Source organism: Bos javanicus, chromosome 21 (genome assembly GCF_032452875.1).
Source record: "Bos javanicus breed banteng chromosome 21, ARS-OSU_banteng_1.0, whole genome shotgun sequence".
In the NCBI taxonomy this organism is placed as follows: Eukaryota; Metazoa; Chordata; class Mammalia; order Artiodactyla; family Bovidae; genus Bos; species Bos javanicus.
Window position 1 is genome coordinate 60,201,940 of NC_083888.1, and position 27,044 is coordinate 60,228,983.

At 51.1% G+C, this 27,044-nt stretch overlaps 1 protein-coding gene across 1 annotated transcript in view; it reads left to right on the forward strand.

Moving 5' to 3' along the window:
* C21H14orf132 (chromosome 21 C14orf132 homolog) overlaps nt 1–13,916 on the forward strand; it is a 57,767-nt gene extending 43,851 nt beyond the window's left edge. Inside the window, exon 4 of the mRNA XM_061394172.1 lies at nt 5,510–13,916. Within this exon, the coding sequence (XP_061250156.1) occupies nt 5,510–5,734 (225 nt within the window). The 3' untranslated portion in view covers nt 5,735–13,916. The remainder of the gene's footprint in view (nt 1–5,509) is intronic.
* The last annotated feature ends 13,128 nt before the right edge of the window (nt 13,917–27,044 follow it).

A 27,044-nucleotide genomic window follows, 5' to 3' on the forward strand; every position in this document is an offset into this window, starting at 1 on the left:
GAGAGGGGCTCACTGTGGAGAACGAGCTGTCCCATCGCCCGGGAGCTCTGGGATCAGGAGTAGGAAATTGGCCGTCTGCTGATTTCAAGTTCAGTAATTCCACACAGTCGTCCTTGTCACTTTCTCTGTGTTATGAGGGGGACTGAGATGAGAGGGCCGTGGCCTTGCCTTCAAGAGTTCCCCGTGTGGTGGGAGATCCACCTCCAGTCAGCCAGGCCTGTGGTGGGTACCTTATGTGGCCAGAGACCTTGCAGGCGTGAGGAAGATTGAGGGTCTTGAGATGGGAGATGGCCCAAGGGAGCCCAGTATAATGAGTGCAGTCAGACTTCGGACCTCCAGAACTGTAAGATAATAAATGCGTGTCATTTTAATTTTTTATTTTTGCCATACTGAGTGCCCCGTGGAACTTCCCTGACTGGGGGTGGGGCGGGGAGGGAGGGCAGGGATTGAACCCATGGCCTCTGCAGGGGGAGCATGGAGTCTTAACCACTAGAGCACCAGGGAAGTCAAATGTGTGTTGTTTTAAGCCACTGAGTTTGTGGCAATAGGAAACTTAAACGACATTAACTACCCACAGAACTGGATAGGGAGGGGCACAGGTGAGGCCTCTGGGAGGAGAAGTTAGCAGCCCCTTTGCAAGTAGGTGGCAGGGCTGTGTCAGCCTGGGGGGCTGCTCCCTCCTCCCCCCACCAACCAAAGGCTCTGGCCAGTGCCCCACCTTTTCCCCCAACGATTTGGATGGAAATACCCACTGTGCCTCCATATCCCCTGAAGAGAGGAGAGGGGGGATCAGGCTAACGTCCAGAGATCTCAACAGAAGTGGAGTCAGGGGGCAGGGAGTGGTCTGTCTAAGAACCCAGGGCCCTGGGGGTTGGGAGAAGGAGAGGCTGAGATGGTCGCTGGGCAGAGGACGACGAGTATGTGATTAATTCCAGGGAGGGGCGTGCAGCAGAGGTGTCAGGGAAGGGGGCTAAACCAACCTCGAAGTCCAGGCTTGCTCGGGAGGGAGAAATTCAGCTTCCAGCCTGGCCTGAGCCCCACCTTCTAAGAGGCCACCAGCTAACAGTGTCTTCGGGTTCACCTGATGTAAGGGTGGGCGGGTCAGATGAAGACCCTAGAGAAGGGTGGTGCCATGTCAGGGCTGCTGGAGGAGAGGGTACTCCCCCAGGTAGGGGTGGGATCAGCGGGGAGATGCTGGAGGGGTAGAATCGGCCAACAGTGTTGTCAGTCTGGTTGAGGGTGGTCGTCACTCATCTGTCAATCAGCAGGATTTATCAGGCACCACTGTGCTGATGATCTGGGCAAGGCTTTAGAAATTCCACAATGAGAAGTAACTTGTCTGCTCCTTGCTGAGAGCTTCCAGACCTCTGGGGGGGTCGAGATAAGAACTGCATCTTGAGACAGGAGCCCCCAAGGAGAGGCTGTGGTCTTGGGGGTACACAGGATGGAAGGCTATAGTGGACAGGACCATCAGCTAAGATCCAAAGGGTGAGTAGGTTTCATGGGAAAGTCTGGGCCCCTCCCTGCAGGACAGTCGATCACTGCCTCTGCTGACCCCCTAGAATGGATGTGCGTGATTCATCTGTAACCCGTCTCATCTATATCACCAGCTGAGGGGCAAAACAAGGTCACAGCTCTTCTATTTAAACTTTTGATTGTATTTTTAATAGAAGATACGTTAATTATTATTCTCATTTGTGTTTGTCATCCTATCTATTAAAATATACTAAGTATAACATACACTAATTTAATAATTTAATACACTGTTAGACTGTTTAATCTCTATGTCGTGTCTGGCTCTTTGCAACCCCATGGACTGTAGCCCACCAGGCTCCTCTGTCCATGAAATTTCCCAGACAAGAATGCTGGAGTGGATTGCTGTTTACTTCTCCAGGGGATCTTCCCGACCCAGGGATTGAACCCACGTCTCCTGCATTGGCAGGCGGATTCTACACCACTGAGTTACCAGGGAAGCCCAGAAAGAAATATACATAAGTAAAAAGATCATGTCAGTTAATCCCACTGTTCAGTTAACCAGTTCACATCTAGTGTCTTTCCAGATTTTTCTGATGCACATATACACATATAGGGCTTCCCTGGTGTCTCATACGGTAGAGAATCTGCCTGCAATGTGGGAGACCTGGGTTTGATCCCTGGGTTGGGAACATCCCCTGGAGAAGGGAATGGCAACCCATTCCAGTATTCTTGCCTAGAGAATCCCCATGGACAGAGGAGCCTGGTGGGCTACAGTCTATGGTGTTGCAAAAAGTCGGACATGACTGAGCAACTAATACACACACACATATACATGTATAAATATTTTTACAAAAATATCATACTGTTAATACCATGTATAATGTTATTGTGTTATCTGTATTTTACTTGACCTGTGTATAGGTCTGTATCATTAAGACTGTGTAATCTGCTGGATAGATACACCAGAATTTATTTAATTCCCTCCACTGAACATTTTGTGTAATATTTAGACAACATCTTTGTGTATCTTTGGTATAATTGTTTCCCTAGGATAAAGTTCTAGAAATAGAACTGCAAGGTCTAAGAAAGGAGGACCCGAGTATAAATGCAGCCCCAGATAAATTCTCACAAAGTGAACTCACCGCTGTGACCTGCAGCGCCACCCTGCCGCCCGCCCCTTTCAAGGATCAGCAGGAGGCCGCTCCTGGTCGCCCCCTGGTGGCCTGTGTTTGTCACTACAGCTCCCAGATTGACACCTGTCTGGTCCCCACCTAAATAAAGGACCAAGCTGTGCTGTGGATGAAATGCCGAGCTCCTCTGAGTGTGAGCCAGTCAAAGGCTGCTCTTTGCAGCCCACGCAGATGCTCAAAAGCACCCGTTGCCCCAGTCATGGGGCATCCTTTAAAAAGAGGCCACTGAGATTCGGAGCAGGCGGCACACGGAACTGCCTGCAAGTAGCCTCTCAGTGTGAATTCGCTAATGGTTCGGGTTCCTCTCAGATATTCCTTCTTTTTTATTCCATCCCTCCCTCCTGCCCCTCTTTTTTGCTCCTTCCCCTTTCCTGCTCTCATCCCCAGCCCAGAACGTGGACCCCCAGAAGCAGGGGCCTCCCTGATCTGGCTTACTGCTGCAGAGTCTAGAACTGTGGCCCCTAATTAATAGTCCCTAGGAAATGGCAGCCCACTCCAGTATTCTTGCCTGGAGAATCCCAGGGACAGTGGAGCCTGGTGGGCTGCCGTCTATGGGGTCGCACAGAGTCGGACACGACTGAAGCGACTTAGCAGCAGCAGCAGCAGCAGCAGTACAAGTCAGACGAATGGCTGAATGAGGCAGTCCCTGCTCTGCTCCCATCATCCCCCCAGGCAGTACACACATCCCCGCTGGACCATGGTCCCAGGGGGTAGTGACTGTGCCAAGACCCAGTACTGAGTCTGATCCAGGAATGGGGAAGGCTGTGGATATAACAGGAAGCACCCTGACCCCCAACCAGTGTGTCTGACTGGTCTCCGACTTGACCCCAGCACAGATGAGTGCAGTGGTCTTGACCCTTACTTACCCATCTGTGAAATAGGGGTACCATGGTACCCTGTAGTTGGAGACTAAATGATTAAATGAGAGTGTTTTAAGATCTCCAACACATTCCCTGACCATAGCTGGGTCTCTGTATGGGCAGTAGTAGTAATAGCTCGGTAAATGTTATCCAAGGAAGGCTTAACTGTCTAGTGCTCATTCATTGATGTGCCATTAAAAAAAGTTTATTATGGGCCTAAAAGTTGCCAAGGGGTTTCCCTGGTGGCTCAGTGATATAGAACCCACCTGCCAATATGGCTGACTCAGGTTCGATCCCTGGGTCGGGAATATCCCCTGGAGAAGGAAATGGCATCCCACTCCAGTATTCTTGCCTGAGAAATCCTATGGACAGAGGAGTCTGGTAGACTGCAGTCTAAACAATGACAGTAGCTGCCAAAGCCAACTCTGGGACTTAAGGCATATCAGCCTGTAAATGTGTCTGGAAGGGTCTGGACGGCCTGGACATTGATCTTCTGGACCGTATCCAGGGCCAAGCCCTCCCCTTGAGCAACCCACCTCCACAACACCCCCCCTCCCCTGCCACCCCGTCACCAAGTCTCAGGAGCAAAAGCCTTTACAAATGGAAGGAGAAGCTCTGATCCCTAGAGTGCAAACATGTGGCATCTTCCTGGGCAGTAAAGCATCCTTTACTTTAGTCATTCTTCTGAGGGGAATTAGTCATCCTTCTGAGAATTTTGTCCCTGAGTACTAGAAGCTCTGAAACAGTCATTGACTGGGAAATTCTGTATCTGGGTCTGCTCCAAAAAATAAATATGCACATGCAAGCCTGTGTGGATGCCCAAGTGTATGAACAAGGATGTTGTTGCTGTTCAGTCACCAAGTCGTGTCCAACTCTTCCTGACCCCATGGACTGCAGCACGCCAGGCCTCCCTGTCCTTTACCATTTCCCAGAGTTTGCCCAAGTTCCTGTCCATTGAATCAGTGATGCCGTCCAACCATCTCACCCTCTGTCATCCCCGTCTCCTCCTGCCTTCAGTCTTTCCCAGCATCAGGGTCTTTTCCAATGACCAGCTATTGGGATCAGATGGCCAAAGTATTAGAGCTTCAGCTTCAACATCAGTCCTTCCAGAGAGTATTCAGGGTTTATTTCCTTTAAGATTGACTGGTTAGATCTCCTTGCTATCCAAGGGACTCAAGAGTCTTCTCCAACACCACAGTTCAAAAGCATCAATTCTTCGGCGCTCTGCCTTCCTTATTGTCCAACTCTCACGTCCTTACATGATTACTGGAAAGATCATAGCCTTGACTGTCCTGACCTTTGTCGGCAAAGCAATATCTTTGCTTTTTAACACACTGTCTAGGTTTGCCATATTTATAATAGGAAAACATTCAAATTCCTAAATCTCCAGTTCTGGGGAAATTATTAAATTATGGCTTGTATTTAGGATAGAATATTATACAACTGTAAAATCGCATTTTGATAGGCTTTTTAATACAGGAGTATAAAACAACATGTTTAAATGTTTTCTCTCTCATACACACACACACAAAATTGGAAAGGAAAATTTCACAATATTGTTTATCCCAAAGTGGTGAAATTGCGATTCTCTTTTTTCCTCTCCTTTTGTATTTTCTTAATGTTCTGTGCTGAGCCCATATTATTTTTACAGTTAGGAGAAGAATAAAGACATGTGCGGATGTGTGCTGTCCGGGGGCTGGGGGCTGGTGTTTAGAGAGGGAGGGTCTGTACGTCCCAGTGAATTGCCAACTAGCCATGGGATTGTCACCTGCAAGGTTGCGGTGAACGTCTGCCTCAAAAGGTTGCTGTGAGCGCTCCTTTTTCTAGCTGAAAAGACGCGCTGTCGTTTATTTAAGGGCCAGACGCAAAGCCCGGTTTAGGGCTGTATCTTCACGCGGGGCTGCCGGACCAGCCACCCTCCCCTCTGCGGGCGGCCCTCCAGCCCCAGGCCCTGGTTAATTCTCTCTCTCTCCTTCTTCCCAGCTCCCCATGATGGGAGGCGCCTTCATGGACTCGCCCAATGAGGACTTCAGCACCGAGTACTCCCTCTTTAACTCCTCCACCAACGTGCACGCGGCCTCCAACGGCCAAGGGCAGCCGGAGGAGCCGCCCAGGTCCTCCAACGACGCTGTGCTGCTCTGGATCGCCATCATAGCGACACTGGGGAACATCGTGGTGGTGGGGGTGGTGTACGCCTTCACCTTCTGAGACACGGGAGCTCCGGGCCGGCTCGCCTGCGCTGGGCTCACCGCGGGCGCAGTCCCCACTGGCCTGTGACCGCACCCATGTTCTAGAACCAGGAGTTCTGACCGGGAGCACAGCCTCTCAAGCGGAGCGACCATGCATCGGAATTTACCCCAAGCAGCCCCGATTTCAAAAACCCCCTGCTGTGGTTCTGCTGATCCAGAAAATGTGGAAGCCTGGGCATCCAGCCCCTGGAGGCACGACAAGGCAAAACCTTCGGGGAACAGGTTGGAAAATTCTTGAAACTGCATTCCCCGAACATGAGACCGGAGGGAGCAGTCAAGTTTGGTTTAAAATACAGACATGATTGGATGATCCCTTGCTGGCACTGAATCATCACTCACGTGTCTCGTTTTTACGCAAACGTATTAATATCACACCCGGGTTGTGGGGTGCTGGGGCAAGGGAGGCCTTCAGCACCCGAGTGTTTCCACCCCAATCTGGTTTCTCACTCGGCCCCTCGGAATATCCGTGGTGATCCCTGGAAATGTCATAGAACATTCCTCCTTTGACTTGGAAATGGCGTCTTTGATGCCAGTCACCTGACCCCTTATGAAACCCAAGGATGGGGGAATTCCTGGTGACGTGGATCTCAGGGGTGGTAGTGATGGTGATTTTTATCTGCTGGATGGACTTTCTCACCTTTGTAAAGATTAGGCGCCTTTAAAAATTAGACTTGCCAGGTGGATGCTGGCTACCCGCTCAAGAGGCTCTTTCTTCTCTCAGAAGTCACGGAACTCTAGAGATGAGGTCTGTGCATCTCGTGAATTGGTGGGTGGGAGAGAGAGGGGCGTGACTTGCCTAAGGTCCCAGAGTATGGAATGGCAGGGGTCAGAGCAGGAGAGACATTTCCTGACTGTGATTCAAGGCTGTCTCTGCCCCACCTCAGCCCTTTCTTGAGTACATACCTGCCTTCTCAGCTGCCCTGGGTGGGGAGAGACTATCCAGATGGTTCTGAAGCTGTGTGCAGGGTGGGCAGTGCGTTAAGACACCCACACTTTAGACTCTGCTAGCTACCATGCACTCTTGTGATCTGCCTGAGTCAGTTCCTGATATGCTTAAAAATCAGTGGCTGGGGAATTCTGGCTAGCCTGGGAGCCCTCTCATTAAGACCACAGGCCTGTCGGCCTTTTGAGTGCACCCATATGCTGGAGGAAATTCACACAGCAAAGGACTCGTTTTTCTTCCGTCCTTAGGAAAGTCCATGGCAAAGCACCCCCCTTCCCCAAGACAGCCCTCCCTGTCCCCCCAAGAGTAGGGGGAGCTAGGACACAGGCTGGCTTGCCCACAAGCCCAGAGTGGCTTTTTCTTTGCTTCCTGCCTGCAGTTGTACAAAAGGAAAGAGATGGCATAAACTCCCTCTTGGAGGCTGAGAAACTTCAAAGACTGGTAAAGAAGCCCATATGCGTATTTGGGGACAATTATAAAAAAAAAAAAAAAAGAAGAAGGCTGAATTCGTCGCTGTGGTGTCAGGAGAAAAGAATGTTCTTGATGACAGGTGAAGGGACATCTTAAATGTCCGGAGGCGGCCACTCGTCTCTGGGAGGTTGGCCCCGAGCTGCTGCATTAATGGGGTTACCAGCCTGACCTCCAGATGGCTTTGACCTTCACTTGACCTGCAGCTCAAGTGGCGGTCATGAGCGCTGAGCATTAGCGTGGCCTTTGGGGATTGGGAGAAGGGATGTTGCACCGCCTCTCTGGACTCTTTGTGGAACCGCTGAGCAGAGCGGGCCTCGCCGTCTGCAGGTAGGACCAGCTTAGAGGCAGGGCTCGGGGGTGGCCGTTTCGAGCACAGCATCGCAGATGCTTCTCCAGTAACCTTCTCTCTGTCAAGGCCTGGGCCCTGCCTGCCCCGTGAGCAAGGTCTTCATTAGATAGACACATGTCTTCATGAGCAAACCCAAGGAGTGAAGTCCAGAGCCAGGGTTGGGGAGACAAGCTGTCTTCATGGGGCTCACTCCCGTCCAAACACCCCCATTCTTTGCCTTCTGAACCCGCGTTCCCTGGAAGCCTGCAGCCCTGTCCGAGGTAGGTAGCGGCTCCCTGTACTCAAAGGGCCTGTGGGGATGGCCCTGGGAGAGAAGGTTCTATGTTGGTAACACGGGGAGGAGAGGGGAAGAGTGGAAAGGTTGACCTTTAGCTCTAAGGAGGCCTCCAGCCTTCCAGGGCAGCCCTGGGGGGCCCCATGGTCCCTGGGTGTTTCTGGGCATGGGAGTCTCTCCTATGAAGGTTTTCTTTCCCCTGACGAGAATGTTAGTTAAATTCAACTTTCAAGTCTCTCTCTCTTCTTAATGTCAGGGCCAGAGATGATCAGGAGTTTCAGGGACCTTCTCGCGCAAACTTGACATCCGTACGGATCGCAGTGTCTTACCCAGGGTCAGCCCACTCCATCTCCTATGATTTTGTTTATTTTTTTCCAACTTTACTCAGATAACATTGGGGATTGACGTGCCTGTTAATTTCCAGCCAGAGTGCGCTGTCTTCTCCCTCTGGCCACAGAAGGGGTTCTGTCTTTGATGTTAAGTAAAGGCCGTATTGCTTGAGTCTGTCCAAGCCTTGTGCCCTGTTAACAGGCACAGATGTAATCTTCACCATTACCTTCGGTGGCGCTAGTGGTAAAGAATCCACCTGCCAATGCAGGACACCTAAGAGATGTGGGTTCAATTCCTGGGTCAGGAAGACCCCTGCAAGACGGCATGGCAAGCCACTCCGGTATCCTTGCCTGGAGAATCCCATGGACAGAGGAGCCTGGCGGGCTACAGTCCCTGGGGTTGCAAAGAGTCAGACATGACTGAAGTGACTGAGCATGTAGGCATTACTCCACATCATTGTCCCGAAATACAGATAAGGGACCAGAAGCTCAGAGGAGTGGAATAACTTGCCTGAGGCCACAGCAGCAAAGTGACCATCGAGATGAACCTGAACTATCTGGTCCCAAAGCCAGGCTCTTTCTGGAACGCCATGCAGCCTTTAGTGGCTGTGTGGCATCTCCAGGCACCTTTAAACCAGGCCGTCTCTAGAGGCCATTTCCCGAGGTCCCACGTTGTGGTATGGCCTGGCCGGCTTTGATCTCTGCAGGTGGAAGTGTCTGACCATCCTGGGCTGGGACATGCTCAGCCTCCTTGGGAAGGGGGTCCCTATTGCCTGCCCGCCTCTTTAAGTTGAACTCAAGTCTCTTTCCTTGGCCAGAGAAGCGCCCAGAGACCAGCGTTCTCAGGACACACACAGAAGGGCCCTGACTCAGAGCCCCACAGGGGGGCCCACACGAGGAGGGGCTCACACAGCCAGAGTCGATAAGGACAATCCTGGGACGGTCGGCGCTGCAGGTTGGGCCCCAACCCTGGGCTCAGGCCTTCTGCTGAGCGCCAAGACTCTCCTGAGCAAGGGGGACGGATGCTGCTCCCTTGGACCCTATTCTGGGGCTCCCGTTCTGGCTTCTCCCGGGTGAGGCTGGCTCCTGAGCCCACCCTGGCTTGACAGGCCCATGGTGAGGAAGGAGGGACTTGCCTCTTCAGTGGCTGCTCCTCGGAGGAGGCGTCCTACCTTTTCTGGAATGTTCTCTGTACTTGCTTCTCCCCGTGCCCCTCCACTTCCCCTCGGCAAGCTGTGAGCGTCCCACATCCCACACCTGTGTGTGCTTGCGTCTCACCGCGCACAGCAACCCTTGATTTAGGAGGGCAGGAGCTGCGGTCCCTGGAGCTTTGGAGGAGCAGCCAAGCCAGAGGACACTGGAGCCGGGCGTGTCCTCAGGGGATTCGTAGGCCCTGGGGGAGACTATCGCTCTGCAGGTTCCCGCTTTGTCATCACTGCCCTTTCTCTGGGTCCAAGGTCAAGAGGCAAATGAGGCTCCCTTGGCCCCATCTACCCATCTATGCCCCAGAGCAAGAAGCTCGTTTCTCCTTTAGGGAGTCCCCCGGGATCCAAGGGGAGAACTGGCTAGTAAGTACCGCTGGGCTCGAGAGACACAGGCCACTTCCCAGCTTGTTCTAAATGGAAGGCCTGGCTGCCTGCCAGCCCACTAGCATCCCTTGGAAGCTGTCCTTGGAGACTGGGGAGACTTGGCCGCTGTCTGCACTGCAGCCTGACTCCTTCCAGACAAACGGTCCTCTCCTCCTGCAGGAAACTGACCTTCTCTCCTTATTAATAGTGATACCATTAACCGTGATTATTTTTCCTGCTGTCAGCCTACACACCTTCCTTGTGCTGTGAGCCATATCTCATTTACTTCTCCAGTCATCCCTCGGCAGGGGTGAGGGTGCAGAGACGTGCACGGGGATCACTGTCATTTTTTTTGTAGAGGAAGCTGAGGCCAGGCTGTGTGGCTGAGGAGCTGTGATCAGGCTTGCTGGTTACCTCACGTCTCCCTGCATCCACACCCTCTGTGAGGAGCCCTCTGGGATGGAGCAACCTCCATAGGCCTCTGAGGCTGGGCTCTGCTGGTCCTAGAGCATGGATTTCGATGGAAGTCCTAGAAAGGGACAGACAGCCGTGCACAGGTATTTGTCAGTCTCAGAATCTCGCAGCAGCTGGAGGCCTTAGAGAGTGTTTAATCAGGACTCTCGGGAGGTCAGCTGGGGCCAGGCTGTAAGTTAATGGAGAGCTGACAGGCCCCTGGATGGATGCCAGGCTGTGGGTCTCGTGCATTCGCCCGGGATCACTGGGGGAACCCAGATTCCCTGCCCCCAGCCTCGGGATGGGTGTCCATCGTGTTCTCAGCCAGCTGTTATCTGGCCCCCGTTGCCCCTTTGACTGTCCTCTGGGGCTTCCATCATGGCTCAGATGGTAAAGAGTCTGCCTGCAATGCGGGAGACCCGGGTTTGATCCCTGGGTCAGGAAGATCACCTGGAGAAGGAAATGGCACTCCACTCCAGTGTTCTTGCCTGAGAAATCCCATGGACAGAGGAGCCTGGTGGGCTACAGTCTAAACAATAGCAATAGCTGCCAAAACCAACTCTGGCACTTAAAGCATATCAGCCTGTAAACGTGTCTGGAAGGGTCTGGATGGCCTGGACATCGATCTTCTGGACCATATCCAGGGCCAAGCCCTGCCTTGGAGCAACCCACCACCCTAACACCTCCTCACTTCCCCCCAGTCCCCTCCCCGAGTCTCAGGAGCAAAAGCCTTTACAAATGGAAGGAAAAGCTCTGATCCCTGGAGTGCAGACATGTGGTATCTTCCTGGGCAGTAAAGCAGGACTGGGGAATTAATCACCCTTCTGAGAATTCTGTCCCTGAGCGCTAGAAGCTCTGAAACAGCCCTACCCGTTGACTGGGAGATTCTGTATCTGGGTCTGCCCAAAAAATAAATATGGAAGATCCCATAGACAGAGGAGCTTGGTGTGCCATAGTCCATGGGGTTGACAAGCGTCGGACGTGACAGCAGCTAACACACACACACACACACACACACACCCCCACACACACACACACACAGAGCAAGTCCCGGATGTGCTGGGTTGTCCTAATGCAGACGCCCTGGGAGCTGCGCCCCTGGCCCGAGGGAGCATCCCGTGTGCGCCCGTCCTGCCCCGCCTGCTCCATGGGGCCCTGGTCTTGGTCAGCAGTGAGAGGGTGGAGGAGAGCCAGGGGACGGAGCACTGGGAGTGCATGGGGCTGGAGTCAAAAATCTCCAAGTGGAAAAAGAAGCCCCTCCAAGAAACCCAGGAAATCAGAGTTATTCAGTGGTGGCTGGGTATCCCCAGCAAGTAGCTTCTGGAGATCAGACCTTGAGCATTTTCTTGCCCTTTATTTGAATGGGAGGATGGAGGTGGGCAGGGGCAAAACAGTGCAGACCGTAGTGACTACAGGGAGGAACGTTCCTCCCAGAGTGAGAAGACAGCGGCTCTTGGGACTGCAATGGAATGAATGGTTGCTGCTGCTGCTGCTAAGTCGCTTCAGTCATGTCCAACTCTGTGCGACCCCATAGACGGCAGCCCACCAGGCTCCGCAATCCCTGGGATTCTCCAGGCAAGAACACTGGAGTGGGTTGTCATTTCCTTCTCCAATGAATGAAAGTGAAAAGTGAAAGTGAAGTCAGTCGCTCAGTCGTGTCCGACTCTTAGCGACCCCATGGACTGCAGCCTACCAGGCTCCTCCATTCATGGGATTTTCCAGGCAAGAGTACTGGAGTGGGGTGCCCTTGCCTTCTCCGGAATGAATGGTTAAGAGTACCTAAAACTGACTATGTAAATTTTGGAATATAAGTCCACATGGCTTGTTCTGAGTCATGGTAAAAGTTGTATATTTTTTGTCAAGATAGAGAATAAAGGCAGAGAAAGCCCTTGGAGAGGTTGGTCGGGCTGCCCAGTTCCCAGCATGTGCGGGCCCCTGCTTTTTGACCACTGTGCGCACTCATGCCTGCGCAGACCTCTCCAGCCAGCTGTCGGGTGAAGCCTTTCATCTGCTCCTGGGCCCTTTTGCAAGCTGACTTCCCGCCTTCCCAGGAGGAGGTTTGAGACCGCTGCCGCCTTGGGAAGAAGTCCTGACAGATGTATGAGGCACATCCACAGGGAATCTGTGACTGCTGGGGGAATCCAGAGCCCTCCCCACCACCGAGCCCCCTCCACGTGGTGAGTGGCCACCAGGGGCCTCAGTGTCAGTTTCATCAGCTCTCTTTCCCCCAGTGTCATTATGAACCAGAGAATCACCACGTGTATAGGTTAAAGGGCAGCAGAGGATGGGGTGGTTAGATAGCATCACTGACTCAATGGAAGGAATTTGAGTAAACTCCGGGAGATAGTGAAGGACAGGGGAGCCTGGTGTGCCACCGTCGGTGGTGTCGCCAAGAGTCAAGACACGACTGAGCAACTGAACAACATCAGTGTAGTTTAAAGTATTGTCCCAGCAATCCAGATGGTTCTGACCCGGGCTCTGTAAGCTGGCAGGAAGGCAGCTTCTGAACTTTCACACTTTCTCGAGGAAACAGTCTCCCAGAGGCTTGGGAGCATTGCCAGGCCACCCTGGTGAGCAGGAGAGTGGGGTCTGGCGCCCAGGGCTTCTATCTATGAAGTTTCTCAACCACTAGGACTGTGGTTCTCATCTGGGAGCAGTTTCATCTCCCAAAGGACCATTGGCAATGTCTGGAGACAGTTTTGATTTTCATGATATGGCGGGGTGGGGGGGGGTGTGCTCTGACAGCACCTAGTGGGTGGAAGCCAGGGGTGCCGCTGACCAGCCCCCAGGACAAGGAAGTGTCCATCCCCCCAAGTGCCGATCATGCTGAGGTTGGGAAACCCAGCACTGGACCACGCCTTCTCTAGTTCCCAGCTATGGGAATCTTCCAAAGCGCCTCTTTCCCTGACTGTGAGTCATTGAATAAATCAAAGGTCTTCTGAGCTACAGAAGTGATCAGGGTTGCTGCCTCAGGTTAAAAAATTCCAGTTGGAAGGCAACGAATTGGAATCTAGCAAGTTGTTCGAAAATCCACGTCCTCTTGCTTTCCATTGTCTTGGGCTTTCATGGGGAGTCACCCTGGATGGAGCACTCTACAAAGTGGATGTGACAGTGAGGCTGAGCTTGTCCCGTGTCCCCCCCTTAGCCAGTAACTGTGAGTCTCCGGACCCTGAGGTACCCGACCCCTCATCAGTCTATCTGAGAGATGCTTCTCGGGGAAAATCTTAGAAGGAGTGGAGATGAGGGAGCTGGCTAACAGACTCGGACAAATCTACATCCTCGCTTGTTTCTGATCTTTTCTCACCCTGTGTCCCCCAGTTGAAACCACACTAACACTCTTTCTACTATTTAAAGTTTCTACTATTTAAAGTTTTAAACCTTATTCTTGGAACTAGCCACTGTCCAGATGCCAATTCTTCATGCCGAGAAAATCGGAAATATTTCTGTGTCTTACTAATGTTTTCATATTCAACTTGTACATGTAAGTAGTTTACTTAATAAAAAGGTATTTTAACTATTCTTTTAGTCCTTTGCTACTGAAGCCCCCCGGGCTTCACAATGGGATCACTAACTTTTACTACAGTGAAAAGGCTCTTTCTTAATGTAGGGTTTCCATGTGCTCTTTGGACTCAAAACCTATAACCTTAATGGATGTAAACAATGTGGCCACGTGGAATTGTGTCCCTTTGACCATTGGCACGGTTGCTGTTGTTGTCATTTTCTATTATGATAATTAAAAAAAGAAAACAGTTAATTCCTCTGTGTCTGAATCCAACCTGTGTTTTGTCTGAAGGATGCTGTCGACTCATCTTTGAGAGCTTCACCACCAGCGTCGCCTCCCTTCTTGTGCTCCTTCTCATAGGGACAGAGTAAAGGGGAAAGGTAGGTGATTACATAGTCAGCCCCACTAAGGGATCATAGATAAAGGAAAAAGTATGGGAGACCCCCATAAACTAATGATCACTCAAGAAAGCAGGTTTGCTTAACCACGACACTATGCAACAGGAGCAGGAGTCATGCCCCCCAGAACAGTAAAACGATGGTGGCCTGAGACCCACCTCCTGCCCAGGAGGCCAGTAAGTTAATGATTCCTGCGACAGGTTTCTCTGCAGAAACTAAAAACGAAAGTGTAAGCAAAAGGTGACATTACACTGAAACCATATGACTCACGATTTGGGCCCAGCCCACTGCCTTTTTGCTCATTTCCACTGTGCCATGTTGAGAAAGATTGAAGGCAGGAGGAGAAGGGGACGACAGAGGATGAGATGGCTGGATGGCATCACCGACTCGATGGACGTGAGTTCGAGCGAACTCCGGGAGTTGGTGATGGACAGGGAGGCCTGGCGTGCTGCAATTCATGGGGTCGCAAAGAGTCGGACATGACTGAGCGACTGAACTGAACTGTGCCATGGCAGACTCAGTTTGACCTTGTAGAGACAAGAAACAAGGAGGACAGGGAGGAGGAGCTGATGAGGAAGGGTGAGCTCTGGAAGGGTGACGTCTGCTCAAGAAGGAGGGAGAGGTGGTCTTCTCCTCCTCCCCACTTTTCCTTTGATTATAAAACCATAGCCCACAAAGTTCTCAGGGCCCCACTCTCTTGCCCACCCCCTTATAAACCTCATGGGTGTGTGTGCTCAGTCATGTCCAACTCTGCGTGACCCCATGGACTGTAGCCCACCAGGCTCCTCTGTCCATGGGATTCTCCAGGCAAAAACACTGGAGTGGATTGCCACTTCCTTCTCCAGCGGATCTTCCTGACCCCAGGGATCAAATCCATGTCTCTCGCATCTCCTGCATCGACAGGCAGGTTCTTTAACCACTGCACCACCTGGAAAGCACGAGCATCCTTTTCTAATGAATCACTTCTTATGTATCATTTTGCCTCTCGCTGAATTCATTCTGTGATGAGACATAAAGGACTGGAGCTACTCGGAGCCCCCCATCCCAGAAGCATTTCTGCCTCCCGCCACTTCCCAGGCAGAACAGAGTCCCTCCTCCCCTATCCCACACCTCCCCCTCATCACATCACCTGCAGCGAATCACAGAAGCTACATTCACTCACCCATCAGTTTCCCCACTCTGAGTCATCTGTGAGCAAAATTTATCTTACTCAATTTTTTATCCCCCACACCTAGCACAGTGCCAGGCTCATGGTAAACACGGAACAGACATGCAGGTAATAAATGAATGGTATGTGAAGGCCCAGCCCAGTAAATTTCAGCACGACCTGGCACAGTGAGTGTGCAGGTATGTAGCAGCTTTATTCATTCATTCACTGGTAACAGCAAACATGCGGCCCTGACTAGGTGTTCTGTGCAGTTCTGAGCTCTTTCCGTGTATATTAGCTCATCCGATCTCCACAGCAGTTGTTTAAAGTAGGTTCTGTTGTCACCTTGTCGATTGGAAAAAATGTACAACCTAAAAGTTGAGAAGTATGTGTTATTTAGCAGACAAAAGTGAGGACTCAAGCCTGGAAGAAAGCCTCTAAGATACCCGGAGGGACTTCTCTGAAGAGGTGAGGGGAGAGCCAGGATAAACAGGAATTTTTGCTGTGAAAACCAGGTAGTCGAACATCAAAAGATTAACGCTGATTAAAGAGAACCAGACATTTCAAGTTAATACATTCAGCACTTTTGTATGGACTGGAAGATGCCAGGGTCTAGGCGCACTGAGTCATGCATCTGATGTGAACGTCAGCTGTCTAGGGTCAGTATTCTGGTTTTTCCATCCCGAGTCTCCCGGGTGCACAGCTGGGAGCAGTTCCAGTGGCTTCTTGGTTTCCCAGGTGGTGCTAGTGGTAAAGAATCTGCCTGCCAACGTAGGAGATGCAAGAGCCAAGGGTTCAATCCCTGGGTCAGGAAGATCTCCTGGAGTAGGAAATGGCAAACCACTCCAGTGTTCTTGCCAGGAAAATTCCATGGACAGAGTCCATTCCATGGATAGCTGAGCTACAGTCCATGGGGTTGCCAAGAGTCAGACATGAGTGACTGAGCATGCGTTGAGGTCATCCAGACATCCTAAAATACAGGAGGGGCTACCCATGGGGCCGTCACAGGAAGGGCAGACCAGTCAAAAGCTTCATGGCTCGAGTTTCAGGCTCTTTTGATTGGGAAGCCTTGGGCTGCAGAGTATCCCCCTCCCTCAACCATCACCTTGGACTGGTTCCAGCTCTTCTAGTCTCTGTCCAGCAAGAAGAGCCCGCCCAGAGCAGGGTCATTCAGCACTGAGCAGATAACCAACACCTGCCATGCTCAGGTCCAGTTACCTCATTTGAAGAACCCATTGTAGAGTGAAAATGCAGAGCTCTTGTTCAGAGTTATGAAGAATTTCAAGATGGCGACTGCAGGGCATAAAACCAAGTGTGGGGCCCTTCTGAACTTGGCAACACGGGTTACCTGCCCACCAGGCAGGCCTGGCCACTGCTGCTCTGAACCCCGCAGCCAGGGGAGGAAAGGGCAGACTAACTCGCTTCACACCACACTGCGATCCTCTCCCCCAGGCTGCTCTTCAGGGAAACCCATGTTGACTGCTTGTGGGAGATGCAGAAAGGGCCAGGAAATATTCCCATGCCTGCATGCCAGCTCCTTTCCCAGTGTGACTTCACAGCTGCCCTATTCGGGTGGGGGGCCCTGTCTTCCCAACATGTGACTCTATGGACTGGCCTTGTGACCTGTGTCCACCAAGAGGGTTTGATGGGATGGACACTGGGCCAGTCCTGGGCATAGGCCTCGGGAAGGTTTACAGCTTTCTCTCCTGATGACCTGGGAGCCCTGCAGAATGAGGTTAGCCTGCCTGAGGAAGGGAGCCCAGAGCCCAGGCACCCCTCTGTCCCAGCTGACAGCCTGTCAACTGCCCCACAGCTGAGTGAGCCAAGCGAAAGAAGGGGTTCCAAATGTAAGTCTGCACAGGCTTCTAAGGGGACAAAGCCAAATAAATCACAGAAGGCTGCCTGGAGGAGGCAAAATTCAACCTAGCTTAAAGTCTGGAGCAGCAGGTCCATAGCAGAGGGGTCCATGGATCCTGGGGTGGGGGTGAGAGTTCAGGCTGGAGCCTGGAGGTCAAGGCTGTGATGGGCATCAAGCCAGCTTGAAGGGCCCAGAATGTCAGGGTGAGGGTCATGGTAGGCTGTGGGCTGCCATCGGCTGTACCCAAGCAGGTCTGGTCCTCAGAGAGAAGAGCACAGCCTCTGAAACAAGGAGGGAACAAGGATGCTAGGAAAGAAAGTGTAATCACTCAGTTGTGTCTGACTCTTTGCAACCCCACGGACTGTAGCCCGCCAGGCTCCTCTGTGCATGGGAGTTTTCCAGGCAAGAATACTGGAATGGGTTGCCATTTCCTTCTCCAGCAGATCTTCTGGACCCGGGGATCAAACTCAGGTCTCCCAAAGTGCAGGCTGACTCTTTACCTCTGAGCCACCAGGGGATTCCCAAGATGCTGGGAAGTGACTCCTGAATTGACTTTTCAAACTTGCACCTCCCACCATCTCCTCAGCACCTCCTGCTCCCCCAGCTTGGGCCAGTAGCCTGGGGCCTTCCTCCCCACAGTGCAGCCTGTGAGGACAGCAGCAGTTTTCACACAGCCCAACACACCGTGTTCTCAAGATGGATGAGCATCACTTTGAAATAAGGAAGAAGGCAGACAGCAAGATTTTTCAAGTGAAGGAGGCAGCCACAGTCCAAGCTGCTATATTTCCATTTTAAAAGGGAGCAGCCAGGCCGTATATGCATGGTCCGTTGCTCAGTTGTGTCTGACTCTCTGCGACCCCATAGACTGCAGTCCGCCAGGCTCCTCTGTCCATGGGATTCTCCAGGCAAGAGTATTGGAGTGGGTAGCCATTCCCTTCTCCAAGGGATCTTCCCACCCCAGGGATTGAACCCACGTCTCCTGCATCTCCTGTGCTGGCAGGCAGATTCTTTACCACTGAGCCACCTGGGAAGCCTGCAGCCAGGCCAGCCTTTACCAAAAAACGCCCCACTGCCCGCTGCCTACCATCCCTACCAGCATGCATAGTAAACTTCTGGTTTTACAAATTTGGTTGATAAATACATCTGTTCACATTCTATTTGCCTGCTACCGATCAGCCTTGATAGTTTAATGGTCTGATAATGCGTTTCCTGGGGCAGAATGTCCAGATGCAACACTGAGCCTGTAAAGAAATAACCTTTTGAACAACCACAGCTCCTCCATTTCCTCTAGGAGCCGCGCGCTTTGGAGGGGGGCTGTCATGCTCCCGTCTCCATGGAGGACAAAGGCCCCTGTGGGCTCCCCCGTGTCTCCCACAGGGCCCAGTGGGGACAGTGCCATGCCTCCACATACATGGGAGAATAGATGAACAGAAGAGCTGGGGTGAAAAACACCGTGGGACCTGGGTGCCTGGCAGGAGGGCCACACCCCGCATCCCCTGTGGAGCTATCAGAGGCTTGAGGGTGGAGGAAAGCGAGGAAAGCAGAAGGGCCCTCTAGTAATTCTGGGAGCGCGGCCTGTTTACGGAGCTCAGGAGCCCACCCTCTGCGAGTATCTTTCCTTTGGCCCTGCCAGGCCCCTGTTAGCCCAGGTTCCAGCTGGGTGCTGGCCTGACCCGGGCAGCAGAAATATCCCCATGATTAATATTTATACAAGCCAGCCTGCTGGGGCCTTTTCTGCAAACTGAACAAATAACATTAACTACCATGGCAACCAGCACTCCAGAGGTGCTGCCCTGGAGGTTGACAAAGCACTTTCCAGTCCAGCCTCGATTCTGGATGGGCCTTTCCCAACCAACGCCTACCTGGCTCCGTCTGGGCTGGAATGAGGCCGGGCCCCTACTCTGTCTTGGGGGGACGGGAGGGTACAAAGGATCAGCTGAAGACAAAAGTGTGAAATGTGGACTGTGGGAAGCCTGTGGGGTAGGGGCAGCCAGAGGAGGGTCTCCTTACCAGGCTGGCAGCCCAGACGAGAGGCCGAGATCCAGTTTTTAGAAAAGAAACCTGAAGTTCATGTGCTTATTCATTCGATCATTAATGACTGAGCACCAACTATGTTGCCGAGTCACTCGGTCGTGTCCGACTCTTTGCAACCTCATGGACTGGTCCGCCAGGCTCCTCAGTCCTTGGGATTCTCCAGGCAAGAATCCTGGAGCGGGTTGCCATTTCCTTCTCCAGCACCTACTGTGGGTCAGACTCTATTCTAGACAGAAAGGGTGCAGAAGTGACCAAACCAAGGTCTGTCTAGCGCCCTCTCATGGGGATGGGAGATAAGAAACAAATAAGGGAATAGTTAAATAATGGATCTGTGACATCATAAGAAATATATCTGTGTCTATAGCTAACAATACTGAAACGGAGCAGGACCTGTGGTCCTTGCCCCCTCACCATGTCCTGGGCCTGCCTTTGGTCTGTGGAAAACTTTAGTCAAAGAATAAGCTTAATCACAGAAGTGAAAAATACAGAATGAAAGGAAAACCGTCAGAGGAGACTAAATAAGAGTGTCGTCATTAAGCATAGTCAAGGACCTTTAGTTCTTTCTCAAGGGCTGTAGATAATATTCTGAGCCATATCCTGTGAGCTGTCTTACAGACGCTAGAACATCAGTATTCTGGAGAAGTTAACTGTGTGATGACCAGACTGTACCCATGACCTGAGCTGCCACGATTCCGAGAACAGGCCTCAAAGAAATGGGAACCAACAAACAAACCCTGGAACTGAAGATTAACCGTACTTCAAACAACTTAAAATGACCAAGACAATGCTGGTCAGACCAGCAGGGTTGATTGTGCTGTTTCCCAATCTTTCTGTAAAAGCTCTCACCACAGCTTGTCAGCCAGGGGTGGGGGTGGAATCGGCCTCTGGACAGATGTCTGACAACCCCCTTCAACCAGTTGCCCGCATCTGAAATAAAGCAAAAAACCAAGCTTTCCTTTCCACCAGCCTGGCCTGTGTGGCTTTTGAGCTGTTGCAGCCAGACCACAGAACACCCTTTCGGTAACAACACTGCATTGTATACTTAAAATTTGCTAAGAAGGTAGATCTTATGTTAAGTGTTCTAACACTAAGAAGAACAACAATAATAATAAAGGGATGAAGGAAACATTGGGAGGGGTGGATTTATCTATGGCCTTGATGGCGGTGATGGTTTCATGGATGTGTATTTATCCAGAATAGCATATGAAAAACCTGAATGAACATTTAGGCCAACCCGATATTTTTTTAATAAAAGAAAATATATATTTGGTCTCTGTCCCTGGTCTCTGACATAGAACTCCTAAGACCCTTGTCACATCCTGAGTGATAAGAGCAACTCACCCAGAGATCCTAAATCCCTGGGGACTTCCTGGGTGATGGAAGCATCCTTTGTTCTAGTGGGGTGTTTCTAGGTGGGCTTCTGGATGGGGACTGATCACCAGAAAAGCCAAGCCATAATCAGAAGCTTGGAGCTTTCCAACCCACCCCCATCCTCAGTTCATCATTGATCTTGCCTACTCGGTAAAGCCTCTGTAAACACCCCCAAACTGGGGTGGGAAAACTTCCTGGGTGATAAACACATCCATGTCCCAGGAGGGGTGCACCCCAAACTCCACAGGGACAGAGCTCCTCCCTCGGACTCTTCTAGGCCTTGCTCTGTGCTCCTGTTCATCCAACTGTTCATCTGGATCCTTTATAACATTCTTTATGTGTGAGGGTGCTTTCAGCCACTCGGTCATGTCCAGTTCTTTGCAACCCCATGGACTGTAGCCCACCAGGCTCCTCTGTCCATGGGATTTCCCAGGCAAGAATACTGGAGCAGGTTGCCATTTCCTCTTCCAGGGAATCTTCCCGACCCAGGGATGGAATCTGCCTCTCCTGTGTTGGCAGGCAGATCCTTTACCACGGAACCACCTGGGGAGTTTAGTGTGCTTTATGATAAACCAGTAAATGTTATTCTGTGACCTTGATAGTTTAGCAAACTATCAAACCTGAGGAAGGGGGTGGTGGGAACCCCCTATTTACAGCCAGTCAGAGAGAAGTATGGAGGGTCTGGGGACCCAGTACTTGTGACTGGTGTCCGCAGTGGGGGCAGTATTTGGGACTGAGCCATTAAATCTGGGATTTGACACTAAACCTAGGTAGTGTCAGAATTGAATTAAATTACAAGACTGGATACCCAGTAGGTTCTAAGAGTCATTTTGCATGGGGAAAATAGCCCCATACACTTGGTGTCAGAAGTATTTTAAGTGGAAGAACAATTTCCCTTTAATGTCAAATGGTGCTGGGACCTCCCTGATGGCCCAGTGGTTAAGACTCCGCACTTCCATTGCAGAGGGGCACAGGTTCGATCTGTGGTTAGGGGACTAAGATCCCACATGGCATTCTACCCAGCCAAAAATAATAATAATAATAAAAGATGAAATATATTTTAAATAAACATTAAAGAAAAGATCAAATGGTACTCAGTGTCATAGGAAAAAAATAAAGCTAGGGATGGGCTAGGATGAAAAGGCAGGCTGTCTAGAGAGAGAGTTGTCAGAAAACTGGCAAAGACAAACAGAGTTAGCAGGAGTTCAAGCTGTGAGAACAGAGCTTCTTTAGTAACGATGGGCCGCGGGGACCCTCTGACTTGTCCAGAGGTGACAGCTTCTAAAGCGAGGGGGAGGGGGAGGAGAGAGGCAAGGGACAAGCAGGGTGTTGGCGGGGGGCGGCTCATGGAAGTGAAAATTCACAAAGGCGGGATCAGGGTAAATGCACCGAGGCCAGTGGTGCCCGCTGGCTGGCAATTCTATGCAATCTCCCCTCAACCCAGGGAATGGGGGACAGAAGCCCCCTCTGTCCTGAAGATCACTTTTTAGTGCCTTGAGAAAGACCCTCCTGTGTTGTAAGAGGGCCACAGACCTCTCAAAGGGACAGACGGAGGATTCACAATTGTTAAGCCTTTTGAAAGACAGCAATCTAAGAAAAGTCAGGAGGTGTTAGCTAGAAAAAAATGGCAAATTCTTCTGCTAGCCGGGAGCTTTTCCGGACAGGAACTCACTCGGAGGGGGCTGGGTCATGCCAGGGACACAGCCTCAGGCAGCTGGCAGCCTGCTGCTGTTGGTCAGGTGTCTGAGAGTTGGGGTTTGGATGGGGTTGGCATGTGCAGAGAGAGACAGTTGCAGTTCTCAGACTTCTGCTCCCCGGGGGAGGTTGGGGAGGAGGGGGTTGCTGGTGCAGCCCAGGATGACCGTTCAAAGAGGAGATCCGAGGCACCCAGCCACCCTGAGGAGCTGGGTGGGGAGGAGAGTTTTGGACCTAGTTCTCACAAAGTATTGTCTTGTTCCAAAATTGCCTTTGGAAATTCATTCAACCAGAAGCATTCACTGAGTTTCGACTGAAGCGACTTGGCACGCACGCACCGCTCTGAGTTGCACAGACAAGAGCAGGACTCAGTTCCTGGACCTGAGAGTCCTACTCTCTAGTTTTCAAGACCTGCTCAGAGATGGTCATGTGACATGACCCAGCTGTCCCCTGAGATGAAACCTCTGAAGGTATTTTTTCCCAGCAGGGGTCTATATTTGGGGAAACACTGGTAGGGAACTGATGTCCTTGGGGCATGGCAGTGGTTGGCGGGGGTGGTGGTATGTTGGTCCCTTCTGCTAAGTGAAAAAGGCACCCCAATATGACTCTTTCGGGTGTTCCCCTGGGATCTAGCATGTCTAGAATTCAGGCTTTGCTTCCGGGCTCTGAGGCAGATTGTGCTGGTCTTAGAACTTCTCAGCACCTATTGTCCCCCCTTTTGCTAGAGCACCCATCTTCTTTTGGGGGCCCACTCCCCTCAGTTATGTGCTTGGTCCTTCCCAGGCTCAGTGGCCACAGTGTGAAGGGCAGGCACGTGGTCCTAGCCTGGCCACCTATGACTTTCCACCCCACTGGCACCAGTGACTGGGCCAGGCAAGGTTACACAACCCAGTGGGTGCAGGCAGGACGATCCCCTGACTTGCATGAGAACACTGAGAGGCGGCTATTTCTGCTGGATGGGCAGTCATGGGGATGTGAGCCTGCAGTGGAGCTGCCATCTTGCAATGGAAGAATAGTCTAAGAATGGAGCCACAGAGGAAGCAGAGCCCAGGGATGTAAAGGAAAACATTGGCTCCTCATGGGTCTGACTGGATCAAGCCACACCTGAAGGCCTACCCTTGGGATTCTCAGCTGCATGAGCTAATACATTCTCTGTTTGTCCGAGTCAGTTTGAGTTGGGTTTCTTCCCCTGGTAACATAAAGAGTCTTGATTGATACTCCCTCCGTGCATGCTGACCTTAACTCCCATGAGAGCTGGCCCTGTGGGGGCTCCAGGGGCCCTGTCTTATTCATCATCAACCATCTTGTGTTCTTTACCCTGCTGCTACCTCAGTCCATTCTTGCTCCCACTCTAGCATCCCCTGCCTCCAGCATCTTGCACTCTGAATCTAACCACAGGTTTGACTTTTCTGGCTTTAATCATAGCCTCTGCCTTTGGCCTTTTTATGGCTTCTGATGGCCCCAAGTATGGGCTTCCCATTTGACGCAGTGGTAGAGAATCTGCCAGTCAATTCAGGAGACACAAGAGACCCAGGTTCAATGCCTGGGTTGGGAAGATTCCCTGGAGGAGGAAATGGCAACCCACTCCAGTATTCTTGCCTGGAGAATTCCATGGGCGGAGGAGTCTGGTACGCTGCAGTCCATGGGGTCGCAAAGAGTCGGACACGACTGAGCGACTTCACTTTCACTTTTCACTTTCATGCATTGGAGATGGAAATGGCAACCCACTCCAGTGTTCTTGCCTGGAGAATCCCAGGGACGGGGGAGCCTGGTGGGCTGCCATCTCTGGGGTCGCACAGAGTCGGACATGACTGAAGCGACTTAGCAGCAAGATTAATACATTATCAATACAGTTTGGAATTTGCTACTTTTCTTACTCTCTTTTGTTGTGTATAGGAAGGGAAGTCAAAGGGATTATAAATTGGAGTAAAATTTAAAACCATATATTTTACAAGCTTCTCTGGTGTCTCAGGAGTAAAGAATCCTCCTGCTAATGCAGGAGCCTTGGGTTTGATCTCTGGGTGGGGAAGATCCCTTGGAGAAGGAGATGACAACCCATTCCAGTATTCTTGCCTTGGACATCCCACGGGCAGAAGAGCCTGGTGGGTTAGAGTCCAAGGGGTCACAAAGTGTCAGATATGACTTAGTGACTAAGCAACAACAGCAATTTTAAGACAAAGGGCCTTTAACTTAAAATGGCCAAAGCACTGATAATATATATTTGCTGTAGAGAGACTAGTAAGTCTCATAGTAATGAGCTTGCATTTTCTTGTTAAATTTACTTAATAAAGACTTACTTTCATTGGGCTTTCCTGCTGGTTCAGTGGGTAAAGAATCCACCTGCAATGAGAGAGACCTGGGTTTGATCCCTGGGTTGGGAAGATCCCTGGAGGAGCGCATGGCAACCCACTCCAGTGTTCTTGCCTGGAGAATCCCCATGGACAGAGGAACCTGGTGGCCTGCAGTCCATGGAATCACAGAGAGTCGAACACGACTAAGCACAGCATAGCACATGGGGTGGGGAAAGATACTGGGTACAAAGTCACTTAATTTCCTTGGGAGAAAAGTTATGACCAACCTAGACAGCATTTTAAAAGGCAGAGATATTACTTTGCCAACAAAGGTCTGTCTAGTCAAGGCTATGGTTTTTCCAGTGGTCATGTATGGATGTGAGAGTTGGACTATAAAGAAAGCTGAGCACCGAAGAACTGATGCTTTTGAACTATGGTATTGGAGAAGACTCTTGAGAGTCCCTTGGACTGCAAGGAAATCTAACCAGTCCATCCTAAAGGAAATCAGTCCTGAATATTCATTGGAAGGACTGATGCTGAAGCTCAAACTCTAATACTTTGGCCACCTAATGCAAAGAACTGACTCATTTGAAAAGACCCTGATGCTGGGAAAGATCAAAGGCAGGAAGAAAGGGGGATGACAGAGGATGAGATGGTTGGATGGCATCACCGAGTCAAAGGACATGAGTTTGAGTAAACTCCGGTAGTTGGTGATGGACAGGGAGGCCTGGCGTGCTGCGATTCATGGGGTCACAAAGAGTCGGACACGACTGAGCTACTAAACTGAACTGAACTGAACTGAACAAAGTCACTTGCAAAGTTGTCCTTATGTCCACTCAAGACTTCCCCTCCTTAGGGTTGTTTTATTATGAGCGGGGCAAGGGAAAGGAGAGATGAGGCATTATTTGTCAAGTATGAGGATGAAAGTGCAGTGTGACTAGCTCAGCTGAGGTCACAGAATGAACCTGTGATGACCCTTGTTAATTGCACTGGGGCATCAGGCACAGCGATGGAGGGCCCTGCGGGCCACTAGGCTCCGAGGTGGTGGCATCTGAGCTCTTAATCACACACTTCGGCCTGGAGGAGCAAGGAGCATCCCGCGGAGTTCTGGCTGTCTTCAGAGGAGCATTTGGCAAGAGCCGTAAGTACCTCTCCCTTCCCCTGCCTGTGGGACCCTCCTATGGGAGGGGAGTATGTACGTGTGTCCGTACCTGTATTAATGCTTACTTTTCCACACCCTGGAAACCCATGCAAAATCTTGCCTTGCCCAGAAAACTCCGGTGAACTGAATTCATTCTCCAAATTTGCCCCAAGAGGGCACCAAGGTTTGTGGGGCCTGGAAAGATGGATAAACGCGGTGAGCTGGGACCAGCAGGGGGCAGTGTAGCTCTAGGGATGTGAGCAGGTGGACTTGGCCAGCTGGGCAAGTGGGTTCCAGGTATCTGTCTGTTGCTTTGTGGGTAAGACCGGTGTGAGAAAACATGCCTGCAGGAAGTGCCAGCAGGAACTCTGGTACCTTTCAGCAGATTATTGTCCCACAGGGAGGAAACTGATCAAACCTTGTTGTGCCCAGACCTTGCCCTGCAAATGCCAAGCAGATGTTAAAGCCGGGGTCCAAACTGGTGGACCTTCAGATGATCTTAGCCAGCAGACCTCTTCTGATGTGCCCGGGCATGGCTCTGTTTTGACAAAGTTTTATATTGGAGTATGATACACACATATAAAATGCACATATCATAGGCACACAGTTCAGTGAATTTTTGAGGTTGTCATACACATAAATCAAAGACTCAGGTCCCGTAAGCCAAATGGTCTCAGCTCATCCAGGAACCCCTTCAGCCTGCACAATGCTGTAAACTTCAATGTAATTAGTTGCCAACAACAACAGCAGTAGAAAAATCTGAATTTCTTGACAAAAAAAGAGGTGGAGGAACTGAGGTTGGCTGCCGACTTCAAAGGAGGTGAGCACATATCAGTTCGTGCCAGTACCCCCATGCTAGGCCAGGCAAGAGGGAACCCGTTCCTGAGCCCACATTTTAAAGGCCCCATTCCTAAGTTAAAACCACAATGAAACATCACTCACACATATCAGAATGGCCATCACCCAAAGGAACACAAATAACAATGTTGGAGAGAATGTGAACAGGGAGCCCTCATACATTGTCGATGGGAATGTAAGTTGTTGCAGCCACTGTGTAAAACAGCAAGGAGGCTTCTCAAAACCCCAAAAATGGAGTTACCATATAATCCAGTTACTGGGCATATATTCAGACTCCTGGGCATACATCCACAACATAGATGGAGTTGGAGGGTGTTATACTAAGTGAGTGTGTGTCGGAGAAGGCAATGGCACCCCACTCCAGTACTCTTGCCTGGAAAATCCCATGGATGGAGAAGCCTGGTAGGCTGTAGTCCATGGGGTTGCTAAGAGTCGGGCATGACTGAGCAACTTCACTTTCAGTTTTCACTTTCATGCATTGGAGAAGGAAATGGCAACCCACTCCAGTATTCTTGCCTGGAGAATCCCAGGGACGGGGGAGCCTGGTGGGCTGCCGTCTGTGGGGTCGCACAGAGTCAGACACGACT